The sequence below is a fragment of the Oncorhynchus mykiss genome, chromosome 6, assembly GCF_013265735.2.
Source record: "Oncorhynchus mykiss isolate Arlee chromosome 6, USDA_OmykA_1.1, whole genome shotgun sequence".
Classification (NCBI taxonomy): Eukaryota; Metazoa; Chordata; class Actinopteri; order Salmoniformes; family Salmonidae; genus Oncorhynchus; species Oncorhynchus mykiss.
In genome coordinates this window covers 48,964,265-48,987,227 of record NC_048570.1, presented here as the reverse complement: position 1 = coordinate 48,987,227, position 22,963 = coordinate 48,964,265, and the positions used below count along the sequence as shown (strand labels likewise).

General features: G+C 41.4%; 1 protein-coding gene across 2 annotated transcripts in view; it reads right to left on the bottom strand.

Moving 5' to 3' along the window:
- Positions 1-22,963, bottom strand: part of LOC110526072 (regulator of G-protein signaling 3) — an 85,099-nt gene that overhangs the window by 46,863 nt on the left and 15,273 nt on the right. For both annotated transcript variants that reach the window (XM_021606673.2, XM_021606674.2), the window contains 4 exons: positions 18,733-18,814; positions 5,204-5,309; positions 3,088-3,478; positions 2,548-2,587 (listed from right to left, as the gene is read on the bottom strand). In XM_021606673.2, the coding sequence (XP_021462348.2) occupies positions 2,548-2,587; positions 3,088-3,478; positions 5,204-5,309; positions 18,733-18,814 (619 nt within the window). The remainder of the gene's footprint in view (positions 1-2,547; positions 2,588-3,087; positions 3,479-5,203; positions 5,310-18,732; positions 18,815-22,963) is intronic.

The following is a 22,963-nucleotide window of genomic DNA, read 5'->3' as shown; positions in this document are numbered from 1 at the left end:
ACTTTGTAGTAAATTTTGACACCAGAATAAATGTTTCTGTCTCTTATCGATGCCACATAGGTCATTTTCAAAACAAGAAGTTGCTTTTAGGGGGAGTTGGTCTTTAGAGTAGTCAAAAGTTTAGTAATTGGTCCTATATTCCTAGCACGCAATGACCACATCAAGCTAGTGGATCTGAGCTGGATCTGTCTGAGCTGACTTCTCTGTGTGTGAGCAGCTTGCAAAAGTGATTGCTGTCCTCATTATGAAATTATCAACTTTACCCTGTATATCTAAAAATGCCAATTTCTTAGCTACCTGCCCATTGACTCTGGGGCCGACAAGAGCTTAATGGACGCTACCCTGGTGTCGGAGCTGGGCATCACCACACAACCCCTCTCCATTCCCATGGACGTCTAAGCGTTGGATGGGCGCTCTATTGGCAGAGTGACCCACACTATGTTTCCCATTAGCCTGAGAGTGTCGGGCAATCATAGTGAGAGCATGTCTGCGTCCGTGTATCTACTACCGGGGTCTCAATGACATTTTGAGCCTCTCCAGGGAGCAACCATCTTCTCCAAGTTGGACCTTCAGAATGCTTACCATCTGGTTCGGATACCGGAAGGGGACGAGTCTTTAACATGGCTAGCGGGCACAAGGAGTACCTGGTGATGCGGTTCGGACTGACCAACGCTCCCGCAGTGTTCCAGGCCCTTGTCAATGATGTGCTCTGAAACATCAAGAGCATGTCTTCCATGTCTGACAGGTCCTCCAGCGTCTCCTGGAGAACCAAGCTGTTCGTGAAGGCAGAGAAGTGTGAGTTCCATTGATCCACCATCTCCTTCCTAGGATATGTCATCGCTGCAGGGAGTGTTCAGACAAGGTGAGAGAGGTGGTGGAATGGCCTCAACCCACATCCAGAGTTCAGCTGCAATGTTTCCTGGAGTTTGCAAATTTCTACTGTTGTTTCATCTGGGGTTACAGCACCCTTGCTTCTCCCCTCTCTGCACTCACCTCTCCCAAGGTGCCGTTCATATGGTCTCCAGCAGCTGAATGGGCGTTCTGACCTCAAGCAGCGATTCACTACAGCCCCCATCTTAATCCATCTGGACCCATCCCGTCAGTTTGTGGTGGAGGTCGATGCCTCGGACGTCGGAGTGGGGCTATCCTGTCCCAACGCTCTGCCCAGGACCAGAAGCTGTATCCCTGTGCCTTCTTTCCCATCGCCTAAACCCCGCCGAGAGGAACTACGAGGTGGGAAAAGGAGAATTACTCATTGTCAAGATGGCGTTGGAGGAGTGGAGGCACTGGTTAGAAGTGTCAGAACAGCCATTTTTGGTGTGGACGGACCATTAGAACCTGGAATATCTCCGCAACACCAAGCGCCTCAACTCCAGGCAGGTGAGATGGGTCCTGTTATTCACTCGCTCCCATTTCACTGCTTCCTTCCGCTCGGTGTCCAAAAATGTGAAGCCTGGCGTGCTCTCACGTCTTTACAGCCCGGCTACTACACCCTCGGACCCCGAGACCATCCTCCCTTCTAGCGGCTGCTATTGTCTGGGGAATTGAGAGTCTGGTCTGCAAGCCACAGTGTTCCCAGCCATACCCCGGGGGCGGGGGACCGGTTTCCCAATGCCTACCATTTTATTCCTTCTCCTAAGTTGCCCTCAGCTAAGGAGACTGTGCAGCAGGGCTTCCTGATCCATCGACTGCTGGTCGACATGGTCTCCGATCGCAGTCCCCAGTTCTCTTCCTGGTTCTGGAAGGCGTTCTGCACACTTATTGGGTCGTCGGCCAGCCTGTCCTCTGGTTTTCATCCCCAGTCCAACGGCCAGTCGGAGCGAGCCAATCAGGACCTGGAGAAGACTCTTCGCTGCCTCGTCTCCACTAATCCCACCACCTGGAGCCAGAAACTTGTGTGGGTGTAATATGCTCGCAACAGACTTCCTTGTTCTGCTACGGGCCTCTCACCTTTTGAGTGTTCCCTAGGTTAACAGCCCCCGCTCTTCCCGGAGCAAGAGGCAGAGGTCAGCACACCTTCTGCCCATGTGTTTGTCCTTCATTGTCGCCGTACCTGGAAGAAAGCCCGGGCCGCTCTTCTCAGACCACCTCCAGGTACCGACGACAGGTGGACCGCCACCGGAACCCTGCTCCCCGCTACCGTCGGGGGCAGAGGGGATGGCTGTCCACTCGGGATCTGCCCCTCTGGGTAGAGTCCAGAAAACTGTCCCTCCATTTTATTGTCTCTTTCCCCATCTCCAAGATCCTTAGCCCCTCTTCTATTCGTCTTCTGTTGCGCCGTTCCCTCCATATATATTCCACTATCCACTGTCTCACAACCCTTTGTCTCCTGTGTTCTCTGTCTGTTGCCAGTTCGTCTTGTCTGGAGTATAGAGCCAAATTAAAAGTTGCAGCTTCACAACCCAAACAAATACGTATTATAAGCCTCATACATGCATTTAACGAGCATTAAAAAGCATTACACCTGCAAGCTTACAATTTTAAAGTGTTTAGAAAAGTGTTACCAAATCTACTGACTGGTTAGTTAATCTTATGAAAGTTGCTTACCAAGTGTACCATTTCGGTCTTGATAAACGGGATGCAAGATCTGAGAAGTAGAAAAGCATTAAAACCGTCAAGTGAGGTCAGAAGATGACAAGGGGGTTAAAGGTCTACAGTTTACAGTATGGACAGTGGTGCATGCGGTGACATGTATAATTTTGGTATTTGGTATTTTAGTAGGATCCCCATTAGCTGTTGCAAAAGCAGCAGCTACTTTTCCTGGGGTCCACACAAACCACGAAACATAATACGGAATGACACAATACAGAACATCAATAGACAAGAACAGCTCAAGGACAGAACTACATACTTTGAGTAAACATAAGCTGAATATGAATCAAGAGAGGAACAGTGAGCGCTAAAACTAAGCTTGCATTCAAAATGGCACCCTATTCCCTAGTTCGTGCACTACTTTTGACCATGGCCCATAAGGGTCTGGTCAAAAGTAGTGCACTATATAGGGAATATGGTGCCATTTGGGCATACAGCCTATGAGTCTCAAAAATATTTGCTGAGCTCCATGGATAATGTAGTCTATACCATCACCTGGCTTCCCGGGTCCACAGGGGAGAGGATAATGTAGTTGTCACCATTTGATGAGGTCACCCGGGTGCCTTTGAGGGTCCGAGTCCTGATCTTAGTAGTCCCGTAGTCTGGCTCCTGTCCCTTGTAGTACTCTCCCTTGTCTTCTCGCTTGTCCCTCCACAAGGATCCATGGCCGCCCTCTGACACCAGCCCTTGCTTACGTCCACTCCGTCTGCCATGGGCGGGGTGGGTCAGCAAAGGCGGGGTCTTGTCTCGTTTCTTCCCTGCCGGGGACACCACAGTGTCGTAGGCAGAGGCCTTATAAGACGGTCTGTGGATCAGGCCCTCAAAATACGGCTTCATAATAGGTAGGGTCCTCCATACCACTACAGTGATCTCATTGTGGCAGTTTCTGTGAACGGAGAGGACAGTTGATTCAGACAACACATTTGATAGGAGAGAACCTGTTGCACAGTATGTACTGTAGGGCTGTCCCTGGCAACAACAAAAATATCTTGGTCGACCGAGAGTCATCCTGTTCTTTCAACCAATTGATTGGTCTAAATGTTTAAATGCATATTTCCATATTCCATATCCATATGTTTGAATAAATTCAACTACATATGCACTGAGCTTGTCTGATGCTTTAAGCACACTGTTTGATTAAATAACAAAATGACGACTCAAGAAGGAGACCGATGGTCAAACTGTGCTAAAACAATGACAGCGAGTGCCCGTGTGACTGGAGTGAAAAGCCAATTAAAAGGCACCACAGCGCAATAATCACTTGCGGTGCTGTCTGTGCTGAAGCTGCAACATCACTACAGCCATTTAGTTTCTTACTTGTTTCTGACTGAAAAGTTATGTTACCAAATCCATTCCCTATCCCTCAAAAACATTTTCCCTATTCCCTCAACCCTTGCTCTCTTTACGTGACACATGTAAGCATGTTTCACGTAAAGAGCATTAAGTTTGACATTTTTAATACATTTGTAAACATTTCTAAAACCCTGTTTTTGCCTTTTCATTATGGGGTATTGTGTGTAGATTGATGTAGAAAACAATTGAATCCATTTCAGAATAAGGCTGTAACGGAAGAACGTGTAAAAAGTCAAGCGGTCTGAAAACTTTCCGAATGCACTGTATATGGATGATTTATAAAGCCAGGCCCATATAACAGTCAGGCTATTGATTATAGACCTAATTAAGTCAGGGTTTATTCTCTCAATTTTCTTAGACAATTAGGCTAAGGAAGGGCTGCTCCTCGTCTCTGCTGAATTTGGGGTGGCAGGTAGGCTAGTGGTTAGAGTGTTGGGTCAGTAACCGAAAGATCGAATCCCCTAACTGACAAGGTAAAAATCTGTCGTTTTGCCCCTGAACAAGGCAGTTAACCCACTGTTCCATTGTAAATAAGAATTTGTTCTTAACTGACTTGCCTAGTTAAATAAAAAAGTGTTCTCAATCCCAAAATGCTGGTTAACTTTTCTATTATGCATATAGCAACAAAGGGAAAGGTGCAAATTCTACGGCGTACTAAAGAATAGGTTTCAGAACCGCAGACAACGACCGTATCCAATGTGGGAGAAAGTGCATTTGCTATAAAATAATATTTGATTTATCAATGTTGCACCATTGTTTTTAATTAATATAACCATATACAATTTCAGTATACAAGTCTTACAGTAATGGATTGTGCCATCACTGTGGCCTCCGCAGTTGATTAGTACCGAGACAGGCGTGAATCAGACAGATGTCTTGTACACCATAAAATATATATATATATATATATAAAATATATATATATATATATATATATATATATATATAAAATATATATATATATAAAATATATATATATATATATATAAAATATATATATATATATATATATATATATATATATATATATATAAAATATATATATAAAATATATATATATATAAATATATATATATATATATATATATAAAATATATATATATATAAAAAATATATATATATATATATATATATATATATATAAAAATATAAAATATACAATCAACTAGTCGACTAAATCGGGTCAGCTCTAATGTACTGTATGTTCAGGACAGGTGAAACCCAAAGGGAGATCGGACAGTGTAGGACTGTAGGCTACCTGAATGCGTGAGCAAGGTCGACACACTTCCATTGCTCCACTGGTTGGCCATTGAGCTGCAGCACAGTGTCCATCTGCTGTAAGCCAGCCTGGTGCGCTGGACTCCCTGAGACACAAACGCACACACACAGAACCCAAAAGAACACAATGACTCATGACGAAACAGGAAGTATAAATGAAAATGCAAATCAACAATAATGCTACACAGTATGGTAGTAACAGAAGCCACACTCATCCAGTAACTCCATGAACAACCACTAATGTTTAATCTCGCCAACCCAACACCAAATCTTGCGTGAGCATTGGCCTGCGGCGAGCTGGCGGGATAGCAGACAAGTCCACACCCTCTCCTCCGAGACACTCTCGGGCCAAGTCTCTGGGCCAAATGAAGACCTCCCCTTACGAAATTCAAAAGATGCCAGGTGTAGGTGCACCCCCTCCTGACCAAGGCCTTTTCATTATCACAAGAGACTAATTTATAGACAATACCATTCAATGAAATGATTGTTTGGATGAATTAACAAAAGGTTACTCTCAGACTCCTCATTGAACAGATACTCATATTATTACACCTTACCTCTCGTGGACAGACTTACGTAACATAATTGGTATCGTTATATCTGTCACCAGACTGTGGGATGTGACGAATAACGAGGAACTATTGTTCCTGTGTGCTGATTTTGTGTCACTGGATATTAGGACAAATCAGAATTCACCTGCACCTAGCATGTTTTGAGTTTTGGAAGGGGAGAGGACATTTGGCTCATAGACATGTGGAAAGAGGGGGGTGGAGTTACTATAGTGGTTCTGGCACTTCCGCTAGTTTTGTATCTCATACTTCTTCTCCCCCCTGAACCGAATTGTTGAAATTGTGAAATTTAAAGGTTCTAGGTGGCCGAGATGATATATTACCACTTACCTGACAATAATAATAAACAATAATTTGGTGGGTGCCTATATTTGTCGTATTTCACACATGTACACATGTGTATTGATATGCATGTGTGAATAGGAAATGTGTTTTATGAATATTCCAACTCACCCTGAGACACCCTCAGAGAGTGGGGTCACAGCTAGGGTCTGCCATATTGGCAATTCCAAGAACAGAGGGGTTATTCCGGAAAGATTGTTTAACAAATTCAGGATTTCCTAAACATATCCGGCTTGTCTTAACCAGATGAGGGACTCCAGGATTTTTGTTGGTTCCAGAACAGCTGCTTCTCATTTAAGTTATTAGGCTAAGCGAAGCGCAAATGGGTTGATCTGACAACTGGGGTGTGCGCGCAACATTCAAAAAGGTCAATAGATACGGAGTCAAAAGACAGAGCCTAATATTTCATAAGTCCAGAACAACAAACAATTGTAACAACATACAACGAATATGTGCACATATTTAACAAAAGAAGTAATACAGCCCTCGCCGCAAAAACCAGAGGGGGAGACTGGCAAAAAAATTGCACACAGAGTAAATGTGCAAGTGAAGTGGCATGGTTCCAATATCTAATAGGCCTAGCTTACACACATGGATGATTTAGTAATAATGCTTTCACTTTATAGAACACTTATTGCAACGCTGGTGATATTAAGTGATAAGGCTATGGCCTAATATATGTCATTTGTAGTAGCCTATGCCACAATTGCAATGGTAGGATCATTCCATAGCCTATGTCAGATGAATAATAATTTATTGAATTCCCAGAGTGCTTTTCATGACAACATGGGCAACAATGTGTTTGTTCTATGTTTAGTTGTAACCCCGTGGTAGTCACAGATCATCTGACAAAAGAAGAAAGGAAGATCATTGAATTTAAGTATTCAATAGCTACCCGTTTATGCTGTGAAAACATGTTCTATTCATGTCGTCTCCATTTGGTCTAGCGGGTCTTTGAATGGGGAATGTGTCCCATCTATAGCACCAATGACGTTAGCAGTGGCGGGTTTAGCATGCACATTTTGATGGGGCAGACCACAAAAACATTTTTTAGATGCATGCCAGCAAAGCCATTACACAACACATTCATTACACTATAACGGTGACAAACAGTGCACACAAACTGTTAGGCCCTACATAAAGCTGTCAACAGCAGTCCCAATACCTTACCACTGCTACACCTGGCTATCAGCGGAGCCTTGTCTGAGCACTGATATGTTTTATCTAAAATGTCTCTTCATTATTTCTCTTCATATGAAAAGGATTAAAAAACATTTGCAAGGAGATTTGATTTGATTCACGATGATGACTGCCAGCTTGTTAGCTAAGATTTTGAAAGTATGAGGTTGACATGACCAGTCCAATCAAAGCTACTGTAGATATAACGTGATTTGACATCATTTTATCTATGGCCAATGACCTTGAGCCTTCTTGGGTGGGCACTTCTAATGTAACTCTATGGCAGCACCCAAGCTTGCATGGTGACGAGTTATTCAAATGACTGGCCTATCTGTGAGATGTTCTCACCTGAATGATCTGAATCTAGGATTACAGGGACTCTCCACAACTATACTCAATGTGCGGGACAATATTGAAGCTATGATTAAGAAATTGGAGCTCTTTGTCTGCATTAACAAGGACAACACACAGGTTTTTCCATCATTGTATGACTTTTTGTGTTCAACTGAACTCAAGATTCGTTATCCCTTTCATGCCCTGCCTCCAGTTCACTTACCGATATCTGAACAAGAGAACCCCATTGAAATTGCAACAAGCGGTTCTGTGAAAATTGAATTTAATCAGAAGCAACTGCCAGATTTCTTGATTGGGTTGAGCTCAGAGTATCTTGCTTTGGTAAATCGCCTTTAAGACACCGATGCCCTTTGCAACCACGTGCCTATGTGAGAGTGGATTCTCGGCCCTCACTAGCACGAAAACTAAATACAGGCACAGACTGTGTGTGGAAAATTATTTAAGACAGACTCTCCAATACAACCCAACATTGCAGAGTTATGTGCATCCTTTCAATCACACCCTTCTCATTAACCTGTGGTGAGTTATTCACAATTTTCAATGAACAAATAAGGTTATATAAGTAAGATGGTTAAAAAAAAAAATAGTAAAATGATTTATTATTATATTATTATTTGTGCCCTGGTCCTATAAGAGCTCTTTGTCACTTCCCACGAGCCGGGTTGTGACAAACTCACACTCATTTATGATGGCACTCATGACGGCAAAACACAACATTTGAGAGTGCACTGACCCTGGTGCTAGAGGGAGTACGCAGCTGGAGGTTGAATGTTTGAAGGGGTACGGGACAATAAAAAGTGTGGGAACCACTGATCTAAAGGATGTGTTCGAGGTCCAATAATTTGTTCCCTTTGTAAAGCATGGCAAACAAAGCAGACTCCGATGTCAAGTGGATTTCCCAAGAAGGAAGAGGCCATAGGGACGAACAAGAAGTCCAGTATCTATTCACCAGGACAGGTTAAGATTAGGCTAAACTAGTAGGTAGCAGGTTTGCTTCAGAGAAGATATTGCTATGGTTTCTGATCAGGCGCTCTTTCAAGCTCTCTTTCTGGAGTCGGAAATTCTGAGTTTGCACAAGTTCTGGTTTCTGGAATACCCCTCAGAATGATGCTGAGACTCAGATTGTTCACTTTAATTTGTATGCCAAACAAAAACCAATGATTGCAAAGTTAACCCTTAATTGAAACAATAACAAATCTGTTTTCGTAAAAAGCTGATGCAAGTACTGACCAGCCATGATATCAACATTATAGTTTTCACCATGTTTTGAGGCTGTACAGTGTTTGTTTACACCTACATCATTTACAAACATTGGTGTAAAACAAGCTTATATTTGGGGTTCTGATGGGGTAAGACATTTGAACTAAGCTCATGAGAAATTTTAAAGTGATATTCTTCGAGAATCAAATTGGTGTATATATATATCATTCCTAGGTAAGTCCACATATGGGATGTACAGTCGTGGCCAAACGTTTTGAGAATGACACAAATATTAATTTTCACAAAGTCTGCTGCCTCAGTTTGTATGATGGCAATTTGCATATACTCCAGAATGTTATGAAGAGTGATCAGATGAATTGCAATTAATTGCAAAGTCCCTCTTTGCCATGCAAATGAACTGAATCCCCAAAAAACATTTCCACTGCATTTCAGCCCTGCCACAAAAGGACCAGCTGACATCATGTCAGTGATTCTCTCGTTAACACAGGTGTGAGTGTTGATGAGGACAAGGCTGGAGATCACTCTGTCATGCTGATTGAGTTCGAACAACAGACTGGTAGCTTCAAAAAGAGGGTTGTGCTTGGAATCATTGTTCTTCCTCTGTCAATCATGGTTACCTGCAAGATAACACGTGCCGTCATCATTGCATTGCACAAAAAGGGCTTCACAGGCAAGGATATTGCCGACAGTAAGATTACACCTAAATCAACCATTTATCGGATCATCAAGAACTTCAAGGAGAGCGGTTCAATTGTTGTGAAGAAGGCTTCAGGGCGCCCAAGAAAGTCCAGCAAGCGCCAGGACCGTCTCCTAAAGTTAATTCAGCTGCGGGATCAGGGCACCATCAGTACAGAGCTTGCTCAGGAATGGCAGCAGGCAAGTGTGAGTGCATCTGCACGCACAGTGAGGTGAAGACTTTTGGAGGATGGCCTGGTGTCAAGAAGGGCAGCAAAGAAGCCACTTCTCTACAGGAAAAACATCAGGGACAGACTGATATTCTGCAAAAGGTACAGGAATTGGACTGCTGAGGACTGGGGTAAAGTCATTTTCTCTGATGAATCCCCTTTCTGATTGTTTGGGGCATCCGGAAAAAAGCTTGTCCAGAGAAGACAAGGTGAGCGCTACCATCAGTCCTGTGTCCATTCATGTTTGGGGTTGCTTCTCAGCCAAGGGAGTGGGCTCACTCACAATTTTGCCTAAGAACACAGCCATGAATAAAGAATGGTACCTACACATCCTCCGAGAGCAACTTCTCCCAACCATGCAGGAACAGTTTGGTGACGAACAATGCCTTTTCCAACATGATGGAGCACCTTGCCATAAGGCAAAAGTGATAACTAAGTGGCTCGGGAACAAAACATCGATATTTTGGGTCCATGGTCAGGAAACTCCCCAGACCTTAATCCCATTGAGAACTTGTGGTCAATCCTCAAGAGGCGGGTGGACAAACAAAAACCCACATATTCTGACAAACTCCAAGCATTGATTATGCAAGAATGGGCTGCCATCAATCAGGATGTGGCCCAGACATTAATTGACAGCATGCCAGGGCGGATTGCAGAGGTCTTGAAAAAGAAGGGTCAACACTACAAATATTGACTCTTTGCATCAACTTCATGTAATTGTCAATAAAACCCTTTGACAATTATGAAATGCTTGTAATTATACTTCAGTATTACATAGTAACATCTGACAAAAATATCTAAAGACACTGAAGCAGCAAACTTTGAAATTAATATTTGTGTCATTCTCAAAACTTTTGGCCACGACTGTGCAGTGCAGTGGCGTGTATTCATGGATGCCAAAGGAAGCCAGGCTTCCCCAAATATTTGAAAAATAAAAATGTACAATTATAAAATAATTTGTCTTTCATCTCTCTGTGTTTTCATAATTATCTGTAAATTCACAAGTGGCTGAATCAAACCGGAGAAATCCGATTGAGGGAACAGCGACCCTCTCTCTCAGTATGACATATTGCCGCCATTGCATTTGATTGATCGATGTAAGCAAGCAAGCAATCAATTAGACCACCTTGATTTAAAAAAAATATGCTCAACTGTGGGTTTTCCTGGAGCAGCAAAATGCCCTCCATGGGAGGATTTGGATTCACACCAATCAAATCACATCCTAAGCAAAATGTCAGCATTGTCAGACAAACCTGTTTGATTCTGGTCTGCTTGTGTTGATGTCCTGCAGTAGCTAGCTTGCTAAATCAGCCTTTTTCTAAGCCATGGATGGAGATGTGGACTTAATTCTCTGTACAGGTCAATGATTATGACAGCAATTCTGATTTAACCATAAATTGTGCACTAGCCTGAGACAATTGAAGGTCAATATTTGATTTTACTAGGCAAGTCAGTTAAGAACAAATTCTTATTTACAATGACAGCCTACCCTGGCCAAACACAGACAACACTGGGCCAATTGTGCACCGCCCTATGGGACTCACAATCACAGCCAGATGTGAAACTGGATTTGAACCAGGTGCTGCTGTGATACCTCTTGCTCTGCAATGCAGTGTCTTAGACACTGCACTGACTGTGCCACACAGGAGCCCAATATGTAACCTAGACGTAGCCTAGTAGGCTCCCGTTAACTAGCTAGCCAACTCAGCTGGTTCATTGTTGCCCATGTTAGGAAGTTAGGCTACCTAGCTAAAATGCTTGCTAACCTATCAGAAACTAAAAGCTTACTGAATGAGAGCCATAGACTGTTTTGCCAACATGAAAGAGAGGAGGATGGCATTGGTGTTCAAGTAGTCTTCAAATTGGGTAAGTCCTCCTCCCCCCCCCCCCCAAACAAACAAAAAATTGTACGCAAGCACGCACACAGTACGTGTGCAGACAGACATCAGTCCCACGGCCAGACATATTAATTGTTTTTGGTATCTTTAAGTTTATTTTCAGTGTATTAAACTAAGGATACAGTACCAGTCAAAAGTTTAGACACACCTACTCATTCAAGGGTTTGTCTTTATTTTTACTATTTTCTACATTGTAGAATAATAGTGAAGACATCAAAACTATGATATAACACATGTTATCACGTAGTAACCAAAAAAGTGTTAAACAAATCAACATATATTTTATTTTGAATGGTACTGTATATAGATTTGTTGAGTTGATGTTTAAATGTCTAAATTGAAATTATGCTGGAATAGCGGAAAGCAGTGCTCCTGTTGTCTTTGTGCCGACTTGCGGTAATTCAGTGGTTCTAAATCAGTAGTAGTTTAGTAAACTGTCGAACATTAACTTGCTTGACCATGCTGCAGGTTATATAACGGTTTGTTATGCGCAATATTTGGTTTGTGGACTTCACCGGCCAGATATTGCTCTCCAGTTGTGATGAAACAAACGTATATGAGGTTTAATTTATTCCACCACTGTGTGACTTGTCTTTTTTGTTGTCCCGGTCTTGTTGTATATCATGGTGGCATATGAAAAAAATATTTATAGAACAAACAAAGCAAATATCACAACAGGTTGTAATATGGCTTTTTTACTAGCTTGGCATCCCCAGTGATTTTACCCACACCGCTTCTGGTACAGTGGTTCCTCAATTAAAAGTTGTGTCATACCACGGTATAGCGTGCGGTATGCCGTGGTTTGGAGGGTGTGCTTCAGTGCTTGCCGTTAATGCCCGTTCAAACCACCCGAGGGCATCTTTGAGCACATCACCATTTTTTTTTATCAAGACTTTAACATTTTTTTTTTTATAGTGGTTCTTACTGTAAAAGTTGGGTCATACTGCAGCACACCTTGCGGGCTTCCGCATAATTCTATGGCATGTGATTTAATTGTCAGCCATTGTTGCCTGTGGCAAACCTCTTCAAGGTTAGGAGCGTTTGTCACAAATTAAGTGGTAAACTGTCATCAAATCACCCAAGAATGAGAGTTCTTTCGAACAGGACAGTACCTGTGTGTTTGTTTCTCCGTCCTGGTCCACCCAGGCCGTAGGCGAGGTCAAGGATAGCAGAGTTCGGTACACGAATCGGGTTCTCGGTAGGTCCAGGTCCAAACGCCAACAGGTAAGTCCAAAACAATCCAGCTCATACACGGTAAATCCAGCCAATCTCTATTGTCTCTTTCTCTATTGTTCATAGATCCTTCCAGCACTCTCTCTCCCTCTTCCTTGTTTTTCTTGACCCTTTATCTGTGGGTCGGCTCCACCTTCTGAGGGTTCCCCTTGCTTCTGGGACTTGTAGTTTTGGCGGTCGGCCATTTTAGTGGCGGTTCTGACAGGGGTGGCCATTTTAGTGATCGGGCAGAGCCCGTTTATTAGTTCTGCTCTCACATATCTGCCATTTATCACTCGACCCCCTTCTTTGCCACATTGACATTAATGCTAGTTAGTGCTAGTTTGACCACCAGAGGGCATCTTTGAGAATCATTTGACTTTTTGTAATATTGGTTGAACTTTTTTTGTAAGAACATAGTATATTGGATTTATTTTAAATTTAGCTGAATTAATTTGATTAATATTATGGTGTTTGTATTCCAAGAAAAACAAAAAACAAAAATGTGACCATTGTAGGCTAACCAATACCCAAATGGAGATTCAGTGAAAATATAAATCTCATTGATTTATCAAGACCAGTCCCCATGCTTGTCTCAGAGCAGCGCGAAATGGTGCTGAAATACTTGACCACACCCGGGTAGGCTATTTTTTCAAATCCTATTATAACAATTGGATGATGGAGGGCCAGAACATAACAAGTATATAATTTTAGCACAATTAATTGGCCAACCCTACCAATTTAACATGTTTAACACATATGATTGTACATAATAAATTGATTACGCTCATAAAATCACTACGCCTCTATTCAATTACTATTTTTGTCTAGTTCTCTGTGTGTTGATTGGTGGGGAAAACAGGTCTACGTAACCTACTGTAGGCTACACTACTTTGCATGGTTGAGTGTATATGTGTGTAGCATGTAGTGCGTATAGCCTTATTGATGATGATAATTGTAATCCATATCGTATCACGATCATAATTGCATCATAATTACCATTAAAATCATTGAAAAACACATCCCAGGATTTCCATAGCAATTGACGTTTCACGTGATCATGAAAGAGACCTTGCATTACTCAAGAGACGGCTTCACTACAGTGCAAATGTATTCCGTACAATATGTTATTATTCCCCAATTCTGATATCTTCCCCTTGCTTGTTGTAAACATATATAAACTTGTAGACAAATACATAAAAAATATAGACAAACAAGAAACATATTAAATTATAACAGTTTGACAATAGAGAGAGAGTGAGAGAAGAGAAGAACCATAGAGTGAGAGAAGAGAGCAAGATCAGGTGTGTGTGTGCATAAGTCCGTATGTTCATATCCCCTTCATAGTGTTCAGATATTTTTACAGTTCCCATAATCTCTTGTTTTCGTAACCTGAAGTCCCTGTAGAATTTTGTACAGCCATGGTATAATGGAGCTGTCTCGGAATAGCTGTCCATCTATAAAGAGTTTGTCCACAATGAGAAAAGGCATGCTTACCCTTCTCCCTATGTTGCCTTTGTACCGGATACAGTCTCTTACGACTTTCTTTTAACGCCCTTAGAAATTGTTCATTGAGACCGAATTCGGTCCCTTTAAGCTCCCCTCCCCTGCTTTTGATCAGCTCCTTTTGTTGGTAGTGTTCAAATTTTGCGATGATCGGTCGGGGACCCTTGGTCTTGTCGCTCCGAGCTCCAAGTCTGTGTACTTGGTGGAAAGCCACCTTGTTTACAGTCTCTATAGGAAGTTTCAAGGCAGATTGCATGAATTCTCTGATCGTGTCCTCTGGATTATTGGACGCGTCCTCAGTTATCCCATCATTTTCACGCATGCTACGACTTCGTATGTCTAGTAGCGACTCCATCACCCTGTTTTCCCTGAGTAGACAATCCATGTTGGAATCGTGGATTTTTACCTTGGCTGTGAGTGCCTTGTTCTCTCCTTGGGAGCTTGAGAATTTCAGTCTGGCTAAACTCCAAACTCTCCTCAGCCCTGTGACCTCCTCACACAACTTTTCCATTGTTGCATGGATTCCAGCCAGAGCACTAGCCTCTACTTCAACGGTAAGTAAATCGTCCGTGTCTTTTGTGAGGTAGTCGGATCTTTCCATCATGGAGTACGTTGTTCCTCCGTAGTGTAAAGCTGTTGGTGATCTCCTTACTATCCAGGTTGGCTCTTTACTGCAACCAGTTGTTTTCCGAAAAGATAGCAATGAGTCTTTCCCACGACAGGTGTCTGTTGTACTGCCAGCTAGCACTTGCGGAATCCACGCAAAAACATTTAACACAAACTTGCAGTCCCAGCCGTAAAGGTTAACCGTGTCGTGGAATCCTTAGCAACAAAACTTTAGTTCTGAATAAAATCGATTTAATTCAAAATATTTAATATAAACAAACTGATTGTAGACAGAACAATGTGCTGTTGCGCGCTCTGATGACGTATGTTGATGTCACTTGTTAAATCCACTTCAGTCAGTGTAGATGAAGAGGAGGAGACAGGTTAAAAAGAAGGATTTTTAAGCCTTTAAATAGTTGAGACATGGATTGTGTATGTGAGCCATTCAGAGGGTGAATGGGAAAGAAAAGATTTAAGCGCTTTTGAACTGGGGTACGGAAGTAGTTGCCAGGCGCAACGCTGCTGGGGTTTTCATGCTCAACAGTTTCCCGTGTGTATCACCACCCAAAGGTGTCAAAATGGGCCAGAATCCGTGTGTAATTCTTTTGACACCTTGTAGAGTTCATGACCCAACGAATTGAGGCTTTTCTGAGGACAAATAGCGGTGCAACTCAATATTAGGAAGTTGTTCCTAATGTTTTGTGTTTTACAATAAGAATAAAATGGAACATAACACAATATTTTCATTTCTCTTAAAATAAAAATATTACAGTGTAACAAGTTATACTAAGTGAGTAATAGGATTCAGTCCAATTACAGCTTCTTTTGACAAAGTATGAACAAAAAGGTGTATTTTTCCGGGTGTGAGCGGTTGTTCGTGTGAGACAGAGAAAGAGCAACAAAAAAAAAATGTTACCCCCTTTTTCTCCCCAATTTTGATCTTGTCTCATTGATTCAACTCCACAACGGCTCGGGAGATGAAGTTCGGGTCATGCGTACCCCGAAACATGACACGCCAAACCGTGCTTCTTACAGTGGTTGCTCAACTAAAAGTTTTTGTGATTATGCTGCAGGACTAAGAGGTCATTTGTGGTTTAGTACAGTACCCTGCATCACTACTTCATCACTCCAAACCAGCGCAAGGGGGATTTGATTATGCTTTTGGGTCCCAAGGCGCTACTGTGTCTCTAACTGACATTGAGTGGGCGACATAAACCAAATAGAAACTGATAATTGTGCACAACTTCAACATTTTATTTCAATGAATTGAATGATGAGGATGAAGGTGATTGAATTTAGAACAATAGTGTAAGAATTTATATTCCTCTGTCACTTATTTTTGTTACTACTCGTCAGTATTACTAAGAATAAAAACAGTGTAACAGTTTTAGTTTAAGAGAAACTTAGAGTAAAATTAGGGTGTGGAAATTATTATTTTGCTCTTACTGTAGTACTGTAGCTTACTCCCAACTGGTCACATTGTACAGTGCCCGAGTGGTGCAGCGGTCTAAAACACTGCATCACAATGCAAACTGTGTTGCTACAGATGCTGGTTCAATACCCGTGCCGGCCGCGACCTTTGAGACCCATGAGGCGATAGTAGGCTTTTGGTTTCTCTCCCTCTAAAAACATAAATAAATCATTCTAATTAACAAACTGACTTTATTTACAAATTAGTAACAATGTCTCCTCCCATGTTCAAGAATTGTCTTTTTCCTCGCTCACTTTAGGTTATTTGAAAATGAAATAATCTCTAAAATAGTTATTTTTAAACAAAGCTATTATTATTATTATTATTATTATTATTATTATTATTATTATTATTATTAATTTAGAATTATACAAACGACCCTTAGATATCCTCACAGATCAGATTTGCCCTAACGAAAAATGCCCCTCCAAACCTCTAAATCTAATTATTGGCTGAGACACGTCATTGAAAAAATAATAATACTGTAGGCCTACAGTAGGCGACATGAGTTTCACTAGTGTTGATTAATGTGTTGTTAAAAGTGGTGTTGGTCTTATTTATTTAAAAAGCATATTGAAGTTAGAAGCAATAGGATTTGAAGCAATAACCTACCCGCTGTGGTCAACTATTTCGGCACCGTTTCACGCTGCTCTGAGACAAGCCATGGTCTTGATAAATCAATAACATTTTTATTTTCACTGAATCTTCATTTGGGTATTGGTTAGACTCCAATTAGGGTGTGGAAATGTTATGCTCTTAGTACTGAGAGCTGTGATGACGCTGTGCCAATTGTGCGCCGCCCTATGGGACTCCCGATCACGGCAGGTTGTGATACAGCCTGGGATCGAACCCTGCGATGCAGATCGAACCCTGCGATGCAGTGCTTTACATGCTGACCACACCGCTTGCGTCGCAAAATAAATTTACACATACATGTACATATATTATTCAAACATTGCACCCACACTGCCCGTGAGCGTCTGCATTGCCAGGCACTAAAATAGAACTTTGTTGTCTCGCCTCTTTCAACTCCTCATTGTTTTTTAGGAGCATATACCCACGTGGGTGATTGAAAGATGAACTGAGGTCCACACTCCTGTCCAGTTGGTGGGGGTAATGCACCTTAAAGTTGATTGCCAACAGGCAGTCCAAAGAAGAAGAAGAAGAAGCCTGAAGGAGGAGAGATTACTAGAAATGAACTCTGTTTACCCTTTTATCTGTGGATTAATTGTCGGAGTAGAGGACCTAGTGTATTTCAGGTAAAATAACAACAATGTTTATATCCCTGGACAACAGCAAGCAAGTGTAATTGCTTTTCAACATGTCCCCAAATTAATACAGTTGGTTCAGAGTTCATTTTGATATTTCAACCTGCGTGTCCTGATGCGCGTCTGATGTGAGTGGACAAAATCAACATGCGGACGCGAGCGGTCTGGTCAGCATGTTAGACCGCTGCGTCACTCGGAGGCCCAGAAGAAGAACAATTCTTACACTATTCAAATCACCCTCTTCTTCTTTATCCTCATTATTCAGTTCATTCAAATTAAATGGTTTAGTCATGTGCACAGTTATCAGTTTCTATCTGGTTTCCATCATTCTTCAATTGACGTCATTCATTCAGTGAGTAGAGAGACACATTACCGCCTGTGTACCAATGCTTTACACTGAAGCCAAAAGCATAATCAGCATTCTAACTCCCCCTTGCGGTGACGCAATATACTGTACTATATCGTAATGTATTTAAATGGCAGCACAACTTCAAAACTTTAAATTGAGGAACCACTGTAGGAACTAAGGATTATAGCTTTAAACAAACCATACTATGCACAAAGACAACTTTTAACAATTTCTATTGAATATTTTATTTAAAAACACATTTACTTGAAGAGCAGTGCAGATGCAAAGTTTGGTAACAGAATGAAGGCACAAACTGTCATTCTGTTACCAAACTTTGCATCTGCACTGTTCTTCAAGTTATGTGTTTTTATGAAATATTCAGTGGAAATTGTTAAAAGTCGTCCGTATGCATAGTAGTATGTTTTTGTTTTTTTACTTTGCAATCATTGTTTTTGGTTTGATATACATTTTAAACAAAAAATCTGAGATTCAGCATCATTCTGTTACCGTGGAATTGCCCTGTTATCACGCAACCCTGGAGCAATTAGGGTTAAGTGCCTTGCTCAAACATCCTATCAATAGTGCTGGCAAGAGAGCACAATTAGATCTGGGACCAGGCAACAACTTACCTGGATCGACAGCCTGAACACGCACAGGTGAGTCCGAGCAGATGGTGAAGCCGAAGCCATCTTTACCCCGAAGGATAGTCACCTGCCAGAGCCAAAGAGATCATATTACTTTGAATTCCCATTGAACTTGCTGCCTTCCTACCCATGTAAGAAAGTGGTGCTAGATTAGGGAGCACATTCATAAAGCATCTCAGAGTAGAACTGCTGATGTAGAATGAGGTCCCTCCTCCATGTAATTGTATTCATCAAAATTTAAAAGGAAAAACTGACACTGAATCGTAGAATTAAATCAATCACTGTAAGTGTACAAACATTGAGAAATAATGCCTTTTTACACTGCATTGTTCTTAGCCTGGGCTGAAATCTCTTAACCCAGGGCTAAGAAGGCTGTTAACCCTGGGCTAAGTGCAGTGTGATCACGGCTATACAGTACAGTGTGAGAATCAGTATCTCATGAAAATCCCAAGGCCAGAAGTAAACATTTCAAACGTGACATCTTCCATTGGCTTGGACCCCCTACAGCCACTAATAGCAGCAGCAGCAGTGCAGAGTCCCTTGTAACCAGGTCAGGAAAAAATAAAAAAGTTGGGCTCCATGGGAGCTTTCCCTGGACAAAAGCTTTAATGCCACGGGCTCAAGCCGCCAGCGATATTAAAAACACTAAGAAGCCAGTGAAACAGCGGAGCACGGTGTTGCTGGGAGATCTGACCAAGGAGACCTTTGCTGACAAACATGGGAACTGTTCCGAACATCCTTAAGGGTCGTTCATCATTTCTGTAGTTAAAAGCAGATAAGATTAGCATTCATGCAACATTATTTTCTTGAAATATAATTTGATCTCTAAGCTAATTGATTTCCCCCAAATTGCCCATTTAATTTGATAGGATTCATATAATATTCAACAGTACCTAACATCCAATTTGGACTAAACTTTGAGGAATCTAAAGAAATGGTCAAAAGCCACCCATGGACCCCCCCACACCCAACACCAATCCCAGCCCAACAACGAATCTACAGTGTCAGTTCTCTATGTCTGACAAGTAGTATGGAGCTGTGGCTCTGAGTATCATTTCTTCATCCTATGTAATGCATTCTCAGTGAATTTAGTGATCAGAGAAATTAGTTATTGAAGTTGTTAGGTTTATGTCCCGTACTACATCCTGATATTACTAGGTTCTGACCACTAGATGGTGCAGTTCCTGCTATTAGGTGATTTTTTTGTAAAAAAAATATTCCCCCTCTCAACTTTAAAGGGATATTTCACCCAAATTGCACATTGGTGTCCTTGTAAGCAGTTTATGGACAAAGTATGAAAGCAACCTATGTTTTGGTTTTGTTTACCTGGCCAAGGTTTCAAATGCTAACATTTTTGCATTTGTGATACAAATCCAATGCAAGTCAATGGACACTATATTAGCATTTTTATAAGTAACATCATTGAGCTACACAATCAATTTGTAGATACTTTAGGATGATTTGGCCATGAAGCATGAAAATGACTTGCATTGGATTTGTGCCACAAATGCTAAAAAGTTAGCATTTGAAACAGTGGACAACAAAACCAAAGCACGGATTGCTGTCATACCTTGTCCATAGACTGCTTACAGGAAACCAATATTTAATTTTGTAATTTGAGTGAACTAAACCTTTAACATTAATAGCAGGAACAGCACCATCTAGCAGTCAGAACTATTTGTATGGATTCTTCTGGTCTAACTCATTGTTAGAAAAAAAAGTGTGATTCAAATTGGATGTTAGGTAATATATTTATTGAATATTATATGAATCCTATACATTTAAATGGCCAATTTGGGTGCAATCAATTATCTTAATTTCTCAGAGATCAAATTATAGTTCAACAAAATAATGTTGCAGGAATGCTAGTCATATTTTTTTAGCTACAGGGTTAATTTCTCAACAATCAGATGGTGGGGGTCGAAATCCTCTTTCTTGTGGTTTTTGAGGTGGACTGACCTTTAACTTACTAACCACGGCTTGGACTAACAGTAAAGACAGTGACAGTGTTTGAATAGTCCCAATCAAGATGTCTGTCTAGAGGCACCAGTTCAAACAGAAATGGGGGGAAAAAGCATCTCAGCTCTGGTTATGTGGACTTAGGTCTACAACACTCGAGCTACTCTGGTGTGCTTGGCTGGCACAGTTATTCTGAAATGATTCAACTAGCATTCCGATTAATTCCTTTAGCTTAGTATGGGTTGGTGCCAAGAAAGCAGTCATTGTTATGGATGATACAGGTTTTCAACACAATGAGTTTCACAGATGACTGGCTTTACAGATGTTGGATCTTAACTTGATCACTCTTTTGTCGCAGAAGATTTTCTTGCTGCATAAGGAAATTCAAATGAACCTTGCAAATCACTGAAAAATAGCAGTTTAGTTTCTCTCCATGCTGGGGCAGTCAAGTCATTGGGATCAGGGCTTGCTATCCAAATAATTACCTCCCGATTGTTCAAATGCTAGTCCTACGTCCTATTACTGAAACATTCAAACGTACAAAAATGTATCTGAAATCCAGACATACACATCAACAACCATCGTTTTCTATAGATGAACCCCAGATAGATATTGGTCTCCACTAGGCTACGACATACATGTGTATCCTAAGGTCAAAATGTTGTTCAAACATGGCACGCGGTGGTCTAGGGGTTAGGCCACTGCCTTCAGCGTGCACATATTAGGCCTACCAGGTCCGCGTGGGTTTGATTCTGGCCCACACCCTTCTGTACAAAGTACTCAATCCCCCGGATTGACTATGTATTTACACATTTCAAATATGGACTGTCCAGGGATATTTTACCCTGGATCTTGATAAGAAATTACCATACCAGACACTTTTGGATGACATAAAATAGGAAAATAATTAAGTATTAACAATAAGCCACACCAGCATTAGTTTCCAATCATACAATACCAACCAGAGGGCGAACATATCTTGAAAGACTTTGGTTGCAAACAGGACTAGGGTAATAGTAATTTGGGGCGGCAGGGTAGCCTAGTGGTTAGAGCGTTGGACTAGTAACCGGAAGGTTGCAAGTTCAGACCCCCGAACTGACGAGGTACAAATCTGTCGTTCTGCCCCTGAACAGGCAGTTAACCAATTGTTCCTAGGCCGTCATTGAAAATAAGAATTTGTTCTTAACTGACTTGCCTAGTTAAATAAAAGGTAAAAAATAAATAAATACAGACCTTATATTTATGACTCGCCAGCTGACGTCTCGTCTAACCGTGCTGAACTCTCCTGCACAGCTGATCTCAATTGCAATTGGTTGCAGGAGAGTTCAGCACGAGACGTCAGCTGGCGAGTCACAATCTGGCGATAATCTAGTGCCATCGATGGTTGCAATAGGCCCCATATTTGATTATATTCCAAAAGGCTACCCGTTAGCCTATCCACAACCACAAATAATTATATTACTTTATCAAAATAGTTGCACTTTTTGCAATAATCACTGATCTGGCTTTCAAGTCGGTCTATGAAAATGACCTTTTTGTTACAAATTTAACCAGAACCATGCACATTCACTAATAATGTACATGTAGAAGGCATTATAGAGAATTAGCACAGTTCTCATAAACAATCTCTCAAGCTCACGTGCTAGTGAGTAGCTAGCTAAGCTATGTATTTAAAGTGTGGGGGGGGGGGGGGGTGTTGCTGCAGGAGGGACTGGTGCACTTCACAAAATAGATGGCATCATGAGGTAGGAAAATTATTGTGTATTATTTTTGAAGCAACATCTCAAGCCATCAGTCAGGAAGTTAAAGCTTGGTCGCAAATGGGTCTTCCAAACGGTCAATGACCACAAGCATACTTCCAAAGTTGTGGAAAATGGCTTAACAACAAAGTCAAGGTATTGGAGTGGCCGTCAAAAAGCCCTGACCTCAATCCTATAGAAAATGTGTGGGCAGAACTGAAAAAGCGTGTGCGAGCAAGGCGGCCTACAAACAGGACTCAGTGACACCAGCTCTATCAGGAGGAATGAGCCAAAATTCACCCAACTTATTGTGGGAAGCTTGAGGAAGGCTACCTGAAACATTTGACCCAAGTTTAAAAAAAATAAAAGGCATGCTACCAAATACTAATAGATTGTATGTTAACTTCTGACCCACTGTGAATGTGATGAAATAAATAAAAGCTGAAATAAAATCACTCTCTACTATTATTCTGACATTTCACATTCTTAAAATAAAGTGGTGATCCTAACTGACCTAA